Source organism: Trichomycterus rosablanca, chromosome 1 (assembly GCF_030014385.1).
Source record: "Trichomycterus rosablanca isolate fTriRos1 chromosome 1, fTriRos1.hap1, whole genome shotgun sequence".
Lineage (NCBI taxonomy): Eukaryota > Metazoa > Chordata > Actinopteri > Siluriformes > Trichomycteridae > Trichomycterus > Trichomycterus rosablanca.
The window spans coordinates 10,988,797-10,999,509 of NC_085988.1; the positions used below are offsets into that span (position 1 = coordinate 10,988,797).

At 43.7% G+C, this 10,713-nt stretch overlaps 1 protein-coding gene across 1 annotated transcript; it reads right to left on the reverse strand.

Moving 5' to 3' along the window:
• Positions 1-149: 149 nt before the first annotated feature.
• Positions 150-6,531, reverse strand: zbtb22a (zinc finger and BTB domain containing 22a). The gene is made up of 3 exons (XM_062999790.1): positions 6,328-6,531; positions 2,226-2,871; positions 150-2,047 (listed from the first exon to the last, which is right to left on the reverse strand). The coding sequence occupies exons 1-3, from the start codon at positions 6,520-6,522 to the stop codon at positions 1,116-1,118; spliced, it is 1,773 nt and encodes a 590-aa protein (XP_062855860.1). The 5' UTR covers positions 6,523-6,531; the 3' UTR covers positions 150-1,115.
• Positions 6,532-10,713: the final 4,182 nt, after the last annotated feature.

A 10,713-nucleotide genomic window follows, 5' to 3' on the forward strand; every position in this document is an offset into this window, starting at 1 on the left:
CGGATTCGTGCGACACTTGCAAAGAAGTTTGCGGAGGCTTTTAGGGGTACACCGGCACCCAGCAAGCCCCAGAGGTTGAGAGAGCAGTTTAGTGAGCCAGGATTGTACATGCAAGGATGCTGATCTTCCCGTAGTCCAAAGATAACACCGGTGCTTTTAACTAACACAAAATATCCCAAAATTTCTCCCCCATTTCATTTTTATTAGAAAATAAATCACAGAACTGTTAGGTTAAACCATAAATATAGGTAGGCAGGTAAATCCTTAAGGTGTAGACGCTATTTTGCATCCAGAAGAGAGCACTAATGCAGACAGTAGAAAACAATTTGAGAGTCGCTTTTATATGTAATAAAACAACAGTAAATTTGCACATGCTTAGCAGCCAAAACAACTCAAAACAGTGATGATCTTAAAACTACAGAGGTCTTCTTCCCATTCATGAATATAAATTTCTTATAGGGCATCCAATAGGGCCGTCCCTTCCACACATGGTCTCATTTACATGGTCTTGCTGTCTCATGAGAAGACACATCTGGAGACTATGTTTTAAAAGATGATGGAGAACACAAACGTCTTTTATATTCTTTTAAAAGCTGCTCCTGAAATGTATGCTGTAATGTCCAGAGGAGAAGAACTTCCACAATAAGCAAAACAGGGATGTTCTTAAAACTGTAGAGGTCTTCTTCCCATTTATGAATAGAAATTTCTAAAAGGGCCGTATCTTCCACACATGGTCTCATCTTCATAGTCTTGCTGTCTCATAATCAGAAGACACATCTGGAGAACATGTTTTTAAAAGCTGATGGAGAACACAAACGTCTTTTATATCCACAAGTTCTTCTTCTGGTATCTGAACCTAAACTTGATCTTGCTCCACCCTAATACTTAAATTTTCCCCACTTACCTTCAAACCAAACTTACTTATATAGATTTCCAACCTCGATTCTTACTAGAAGATCACGTCTAGCTCTGTGTTGATCCTAGAAGCTTCATCGGTAATCTCAGACAAGTAGGAAACCATCTTCAGGGTCTGAAAGTAAGTGTACTCACCTTAGCTCACCTGTACCAGGCAATTAAACATGCCTAGCATGTTTAAAAACCTTGATTATTCTAATCTAGTTGTACCCTACTCCATCCTCCTCCTTCAGAACTTGCTCTATTTGAGCTCTGTCCTGCCTAGACACTCTTGCAGCTAGCCCTTCCCCCTGCTCAACCTTCACCTGACCACCATACTCAAACTCCGGCTCGTCCTGCCCTGACCTTTCCTCGCTGGACCTGCTTGTACCGGCCGATCTGTTGGCGAGGCGCTGGCAGCGGGTCTGATGTTTGAGGAAACTGTCCCTCCAGATGATCTTCTTGCCGCAGAACGCGCACTCGTAGGGGCGCAGGGCGCCGTGCGTCTTGACGTGCTTGGTCAGGTGGTGCTTCATCTTGAAGCTCTTGGCACAGACGGGGCAGGCGAAGGGTCGCAGGTTCAGGTGCTGCATCTTGACGTGGCGGTCTCGCATGCTCTTCAGGGTGAAGGCTTTACCGCAGTGGCAGAAGTGCACCTTGCCGGCGTAGGGCGAGTGGGAGGGCGGAGACGAGGAGGACGGGACCGGAGAGGAGCAGGGAGGAAGGGAGGGCATATGCGAGGGGGATGAGAGCACTCCTGGAGTCCAGGTGAGCTCCGAGGGACCCAGGACGAATTCCGGTCCTCTGGCACCGCCAGGCGACACGGGTAGCAAAGGCCTTTGGGAAACTTGTCCTGTCCCATCCTCGATCTCATCGTAAGTTTCTCCCTCAAAACCTCCTTCAGCAAAACAACCAAAGACTATCCCTTCAGCATCTGTCGCTCCAGGACGTTCCTCGGTAAACTTGCCGCCAGGCTGAGGGCATAAGCCCGCTGACCAGACAGCCGCCGGCTGCCACTGGACCCGTGCAGCAGGGAGGACTTCTTGTGTGTCCCGATTGGCCGAATACCCTTCCTCCTGATTTTTCTCTTTCTCTGCCCTGTCTCCCAATCTCTCAACCTCCTTTTTAAGAGCTGCCTCTGGGCCACAGGCTCCTGGGAGAGAAGAGCAGAGAAGAGACGGTAAAACACACATGGAAACACACACGGTGCAGAAAATGTCAGAATGTGGGACATTCCTTTCTTTAAAGATCCATGTTTGAAGGAAAAACAGAGCTCCTTCTGGTGGACAGGAGTTACAGTTAAACTGCAGTGATGCAGACGCTCCACTCACCGACCCGCCGCTCCTCCTCCTCCAACTCGGATTCCTCTCCCACACCTTCGTCCGCCTCCATCCACCTCTCCCCTCTCCTGGTTTCCACCTCATCTGCCTCCCTCATCCCTCGTTCCTTGCCCTCCTGCGTCCCCCGGAGGCGGGATCGCATCCAGTTGCGCCTCTCGTTCACGGCCTCCGGGCTATACGGCCGCTCCACCTCCCCGAAATTAACCGGAGGGGAATCGGCTCTGTGCTGGGGGGGCATAAAGAGCCTGGATCGGCCCCATTTCCCATGCTGAGGCAACTGTTGCGGCCTCCTCCAGGTGGCCAGAGGTGGGAGCGGGCCATGTTTCCCCCCGAAGGGCTTTTTCCGCTCCTCCGATTCGTTCAGGCAGCAATCGGAGCTGCTGGGACTCTGGTGAGTGGAGTTGCCCGGCTCGACGCCCGGGCTGGCCTGGGTCAGAGGTCGTGATCTTTTGAGGATATCCGTGCACTTGTCCACGATGTGCCACATCTGCAGAAAGCTGGCCACCGTCACGTAGTTGACGATGTCGTCGCGCACGATGCTCAGCTGACCCGTGTAGGCCGAGTTCAGGACGCTCTCAAAAGCCAGCGGGTCCATTACGGACGGCAGGGACACCGTGCTCACGTTCTTCAGCAGCACCTGTAGAAGTAAATGTAAGAAATGGGGATGACTGGGAAAATAGAAGGGTCAAGTGTCTCTACAATGTTTCTGTAAATCTGATACGTTGGTCAATCGATTGCCTATACTTGACACATGGGTCACACTTTGACCTATCCAATAATCCAGCATGCAGGACATTAAGCTGGTTCAGAATATGACGATCTGCATGGTCACCTGCTCATGGTTAGGTGTCCACGTTCTTTTGACCATACACACCATAAATATACAGTTTAATAAAGTGTGTCCATATTAGTGCCTCCAACCTTCCTGGGTCACCTAAAGCAGGGTTTTTCAACTTTTTTTTTCAAGCGACCTACATTTTGTCCATGGTTGTTAACACGACCCAGGCAACACATCAAATTCATCAAAACAAAACACAAAACTAAATATACTTAATGAAAACGATGGCAATCTGGTTCCACTGGGGTTTACAAAGTGTAACACAAAGCCAACACAAGGGGGCGTTCGTGTACAAGTTTTTTTATTTAATTATTACAGTGGAACCTCGGTATACGTCCGCTTTGGAATAAGTCCAACTTGGTATACGTCCTGTTTGGACGCGAAATATTTTGCTTGGTACACGACCTTTGTTTGGAATACGACTCGCGTGCTAGAACTTGTACGGGTCAAAATCATTCACCGCGCGCTACCCTTGTTTACCTCCCGCGAGACAAAGCCACGAGCGTCATTACGCCAGTTGCTACCATTCAGTGAACAACCCGCGCTATAAAACTCTGTGAATTTTCAGGTACTGTACTACAGGTACTGTGGTCCCGTTAACGGTGTGCCGTATTGCTAGGCAACATGAGGGCGAACATAACATTCTCAAACTATTACACTATTTCTTGGACGATACACCCGCTTAATGATTAGAATTACTGTTTATATTAATCTGGACATTTCCATGTATAGTACATCACTTAAAATAGTGCTCAAACAAGTTTGTACTTGTTCTTTTCAGTGGCGTATTAATATGGAATGATGTGAGATGGTCACAGGTGCGCGTTACGGTGATTTTACAACGGCTTTGAACGCAGCTCAGCCAATCAGATTTTAGGACCGGAACTATCCGTTTTATAAATCATTTAATACAACCCCATCAACGTACAATATGCCAATAACAACAGGATTTTTTTTCATGGGAACGGATTAATCATTTTCCCTTTATTTCTTATGGGAAAAATTCGTTTGGTATACGTCCTGTTTAGTATAAGTCCCAGGATCTGGAACGGATTAAGGACGTATACCGAGGTACCACTGTATTATTTCTGGCTCGCTACCCTGACCCAGGGTTTGACAAACCCTGTCCTAGAGGTTAAATCCTTGAAGAAATCTACTAAAAGTGGAAACAATAAACATACTTCATTTTATTTGCAATGAAATTCTTTACATTTTATGTAACAAATCACAAAAGCATACATCTTACTTACACTATATGAGCAAATGTATGTGGATACCTGACCATGAGCTTGTCGAGGACATTGCATTGAGTCTTCGGAAGTCAAAATGAGCATTTGTGGGGTCAGGCACTGATGTACGATGAGAAGGCATTCATCTCAAAGATCAGGGCTCTGTGCAGGCCACTGGACTTCCTTTATCACAAACCTGGCAAACCATCTCTATAAAGCTGTGGTTTTTGTACACTTGGGCATGGTCATGCTCATTTATCCTGGTCAGGGTCGTAGCATCTGATATATAATCACATATAAAACATAACTGGGGCACTTCACAAGATGCAGGGTTACTTATAGTTCCTAGAATTAAAAAGATCACAGCTGGTGGAAGAGCATTTTCTTACAAAGCTCCACAACTCTGGAATAATCTTCCTGCCTCTGTTCGGGATTCGGACACAGTATCAATGTTTAAGTCTAGACTGAAAACATATTTATTTTCTCAGGCTTTTGATTAATATAGACAAAGGCGCAGAGCTTGGGGGTTCTTGGTCATAGAAACTTGTGGTGATCAGGGATGTTGTGTTGCTGTCGTCCTGCCTCTCTTGTCCGATCACTCAGGTTTGATGACGGTGGGGAGATGGGCGCTGATGTCCTGTGAAAGCCTTCATGACCTTGTTACCTGCTCGCTCTCCCTTTTAGTTATGCTGTAATAATTAGGGCTGCCGGAGTCTAAAACTCTCTGTAAAACTGTTTGTCAACTAGCATTGTACATTATTAACTACATTCTCTGTTGTTTTACCCCGAGGGCATTCTGATGGAAACCTGTTTACCCGCCGAGGTTAAGGATTAAAGTCGAGACTGCCGGGACAACGATGCTGCTCCTGTCAGATGTGACGGGTCTGGAGTAATTGCAACGACAAGAAATCACTACAGACTTTATTGAAGACTAGAGCGGATAACAACACTATTATTATTTATTTATTTATTTATCTATTTATTACCAGTTATGACTTTTAGATCATTTAATTCTGTGTTTGTATGATTTGTGTAAATCGTGTATTTATTTAAAGTTTCCTCCAGGCCACCCAAGAAGGACGGGCCCTGCTGAGTCTGGTTCCTCTCAAGGTTTCTTCCTGTAATTTTCAGGGAGTTTTTCCTTGCCACAGTCGCCCTCGGCTTGCTCAACAGGGGTTTTTGTATCTGTTGGTCCTGGATTTTGTAAAGTTGCTTTGAGACAATGTATATTGTAAAAAGCGCTATATAAATAAAGTTGACTTGACTTGACTTAGGTGGCACAGCAGTCTGAGGCACTAGCACACCACTGCAGAGGTTCATATCTCTGCAGAGCCACCAACCTGGCCAGGCTTCCACACAAACACAATCGACCCTGTTTGCATGTTTGATAGAGTGGAGGACGGACTCTTCCTGTGACCACTGCTATACGGAATCTCCAGGACTGGTCTGGGCTCCTGCTCAGGTGCAAGCAGGTTGGGTGGGGGGTTAGGAGTGTCACATAGAGCTCAGTATGGCTCTCCGTATGTGATACGGCTCTGTGTGGAAGCTCAGCTCTTTTTGATCAGATCAGGGGGTTGTGCGAGCAATGGCAGGTTCCCAATTGGGAACTGGAAAGACTAGATTGAGAGATAAAAGAGGAAATGTTTTTCATATAATTGACTTTATACACTTGTTAACCATGGACAGTGAAACACCTGAACTCAATAATTTGTAGGGGTGTCCATATACTTTTGGCCATTTGGTGAATTAAGGATATTCAGCTGTACAATAATACAACAGGTAGAATGACTTCTGTACCTTCATAGGGTGTTTAACTGACTTTGGGTTTGTTCCCAACCTAACAGGTCCTTGCTTCCACCCACCAATACAAAAAAATCCACCGCATGCTTCTCCTGACTTCAGATCTGGCCCTGAGAGACTAAGACAACTAACCCTGCATCTATACCTGAACATTTTAATATAGCTTTACACTAGAACTAAAACTGTTCCGAGTCTAATCCTAGAAGTGGAACATTTTGGTAGATACCTGGTCGTGAAAGTAAGGTGAAGAAGCCGCTAGCACACATCGATGTGCCCTGAACACTTGGCCTTGGACCTGGATGGACAGGTCACACAGTCGGCCTTCTTCTCGCTGTCGATTCAGGTTGTCCAGCACCTGTGCTCGCACGTTGGGAAAACACACCTGGACAACCGGACCGGTGCAACTCAATCCTTTATCCATCGTGGATGCCTGGAGAAGAAAATGCACAGCATGAGCGTTTGGTCTACTCAAACTGAACTGGAAGGTTCGGGACCAAACTGGGTTTAATGGATGACCACAGAGTTTGACAAAAAAGAAAAACAACAAGAGGAAACACAACATGCAACTTTCAAATTAATACATTTATAAAAGATAAAAATGTATTAAAAAGCCTATAGCAACAATGTGAAAAAGTAATCACCCCCTTAACCTAATAAAACACACCCTTGGCAGTAACAACTGCACTCAAACGTTTGTGATACTTGTGATTAGTCCTTTTTTACGTCTCGTGAGAGGAATTTTGTTCTGCTCTTCTTCAACAAGCCAAAAATAAAATGTTCAACGTTAAAACCACTCGCCTAATATGCTCTTACAACAGCTCCTGAAGGTGTAATGTGGTATCTGGCAACAGGACATTACCAGCAGGTCTTTCACCTGTATGTTGTTAGGACATACTGGTGTCATCTCTTCATTAGGGTTGAAATAATCTTGATTAAAACAGTTGACCTTCTTCCATTGCTCCAATGTCCATTTGCTTTCAACAGTGGACAGGAGTTAGCATGGGCACTATGCAATCCCAAATACAGAAGGGTTTGATGATCTATGTGTTGTGACCTCATCACCAGGATTAAAATGATTTGCCATTTTATCTCCCCAGTAGCTCTTCTGTTGGTCTGTACCAGAAACCATAGCCTTCATTTCCTCCGACATCAATAAATCTGGCGGTTAGTGGTTTGTCCCTCCTCTGACCGCTGTCTGTGGGCACCAGTTTCTGAGACACTTCATCCCAGTCGTCTGGCCAGAACAATTTGGTCCTTATCAGAGTCAGTGAGGTTTTTATACCACCATCAGCCCAACATTTCATGTATCCCTGACCCACATATGCACCAGTGCTACCGAACAGCCACTGCCATGCACATTTATGGGGGGTGGGTTTTAATCTTTTGGCTTATCGGTGTATATTGATTTCCGAGGGTTAGGTTTCTTTCTCTGCATCTTACAGACACAGTTCTCTGGCAATGGTTTGATGAAAAATAATGCACATTTTTAAAGCGTTGGCCTTAAATAGTATTTTCTGATAGTAATGAGCCTAAGGTTGACTGTATTGGTTAATAAACTGATGTATTGTACCAGTGTTGTGGAGCATTAAAATGTGCAACTCTGCTGAAATGCGTTTTGAATTAATAATCGTCACTGCTAGTGAATAATCGTCAAATTGCTAGAAAAAAATTAATCTAGTCAAATAAGCTACCTGTTAGCATTGTAGCTTAGCATCAGGCTAATCATTAATGAAGGTTAGGATTCTACCTGTTAGCTCACTGCAATCCTAAATGGTTTAATATTTGCAGTTATAACGTTTGCGTGTTTCAGCGCAAACAAACGTAACATTTTAATGTAACGTAGTCATGCAGGTAAATGCTTAGTGCTACGTTTTGTCTCTTAAATCAAAATCCAAATGCTAACTCAAGGATTTCCAGGGCTAAATTTCAAACGCCTGCGTCAAGTCTTTGTAGTGCACTACATAGGGTGCATACGCGATTCAAACACACCCTAAGTAACGCACTAGTATAGTGAGCCAGAAGCGATTTGGCATACGGCCCAGTACATACACATTTCAACACTTACCCAAAACGAATAAAAGCGCCCGTTCGTCGGATTAACACGGTTAAATATGTGCCTATCGATATAATAAAGCTAATTTTGCAATACTAGGCAGGTTAATAAAGTAGATAATTAAATTATAGAAGATATAAATCAGCTTCAGGCGACGTATTTCAGTTTTCCATCATTTTCATTCGGATTGTTTTTCCCACCTGTAATCCGTTAAATCACACCACCGTAACAGTATTGGTGGTTGGTGTCCCGCCTTCTGCATCCTGATTGGCTAGTAAATTGTAATCGCTATACTGATTGGATAGATTAGTTGTCCATCACATGCACCATCCCTCGTTATAGAATGCAGTGGGTTAGTCATAGTCGGGGCTGTGATGGGAACTTCAAGGATGATGGAATAGATGAATTTTCTTTGATTAAGAGCATTGTTAGAGAGGATTTCAAAGGAGAATGTCTTATTTAAACCTCAGATATTATGCTGTATACATCAGACTTTCAGTATAACTCCCACAACTGTTTTCTTCAGAAATGTTCTGATGATTCAGCAGTCATCAGAATCAGGATACTTTATTGATCCCAGAGGGAAATTGCAGTTCTTACAGTAGCACCCATTTATGTAGAAAGAATAAACACTCTACTAGCTTAAAACAAAGAAAAAAAGAAAATTTTGCAAATAGAAGTTAAAAAGTTATATACACATAATTAAATAATTAAAATGCTTGCATTATTATTATTGCACATATGAATACTGAATATTGCACAGATGAACCATAGTGTCACACATTAAGAGAGGAATTATAGAGTTTATTGGCCACAGGTAGACAAGACTTCCTGTGGCGCTCTGTGGTGCATTTTGGTAGAATGAGTCTTGCACTGAATGTGCTCCTTTGTCTCATCAAGTCGTGGGTTGTATTAAGGCAGGATGTGAGCAAAAATACAGGGACATTTTTTGGACTGGTGTAGCAACAACCACCTACAACTCACCATCTCAAAAACTAAAGACACGGTGGTGGACTTTAGAAGGAGGAGGAAAGATCCTGAGCCAGTTACTATTCTAGGAACCGAGGTGGAACTTGGAGTTCAGCTAGACAGCAAGCTGGACTGGTCTAGACACATGGAGACTGTGTACAAAAAGGGACAGAGCAGATTGTACTTTTCTAAAAGGCTGAGATCTTTCAACATCAGCAGGCCCTTTTTTGACCACCTTTGATCAGTCTGTGGTGGCCAGTGCTCTTTTCTTTGGAGTGGTTTGCTGGGGTGAGAGTGCTAGAACAACGGACACAAACCGCATAAACAAACAGATCAAAAAGGCCAGCTCCATAGTGGGGTCTGAACAGGACTCAGTTCAGCAGGTAGCACAGTTAAGAATGCTTACAAAGCTCGATAATTAAACAACATTCACAGGCACATCATGCCCTGGAGGTGTTTCGAAAGAGCACCTTCAGTCACAGACTGATTCCTCCCAAATGCAGGACTGAACGCTACAGGAAATCTTTCCTTACAACTGCAATCAGACTGCTCAACAACTCATAATAATTAAGAATAATTAAGAATAATTTATAATAAGTTGTATGTTGTCTGATGTGAGCTGCTGTAACAAAGAAATTTCCTGCAAAGGATCAATAAAGTATCTATCTATCTGTCTGTCTGTCTGTCTGTCTGTCTGTCTGTCTGTCTGTCTATCTATCTATCTGTCTATCTGTCTATCTGTCTATCTATCTATCTATCTATCTATCTATCTATCTATCTATCTATCTATCTATCTATTAAATATGGCTTTCTCTAAAATGTTAAAGTGAGTAGTATCACCATGACAAGATACAAAGAGATTTCTGAGGCCTTTAGGAAGAAGGATGTAGTCTGGGAGGAACAACTGGAAATCAGCCATTACGCTGGAGAACATTTGAAACAAGTCAGGCCGTCCTAGCAAGTTCAGCTAAAAAGCAGACCTCAAGATGCATAGCAATAGACTACACACAGGGCCGGCGCAACACAAGCAAAGGCTATTTTTTTTTTTTATTATCTCTGAACCTGTAACAGGGCGAGCAGCTCCTGCCGCTACCGTGGGAATTAGAAAGTGTTTGGTTATTATTTTAAGTAGTGTTCACTTTTAGTCTTAGTAACGCCATGTGTGGGGCCAGTGATAGCTCAGTGGTTAAGGTACTGGACTAGTAAACAGAAGGTTGCCGGTTCAAGCCCCGCCACCACCACCAAGTTGCCACTGTTGGGTCCCTGAGCAAGGCCCTTAACCCTAAGTTGCTCATTGTGTAAGTCGCTTTGGATAAAAGCGTCTGCTAAATGCTGAAAATGTAAATGTAAATGTGTGTGCAGATTATATCAGCATTACAATGTGTTTAATACAACCAGGGCTGACTACACACGTTTGATTGGCTTTAAAAAAAATCATCAGGGCAAGACTACAGTTTGCCAGAGAGAACACATAGGACTTCTGGAACAATGTACTTTGCTTTGAGTAGACTAATCCAACATTAGAATATCTGGGAACAGCAACAAAAGAAAACATTCCATTAAATCCATCAACGAAAGGCTCAAAAGAAA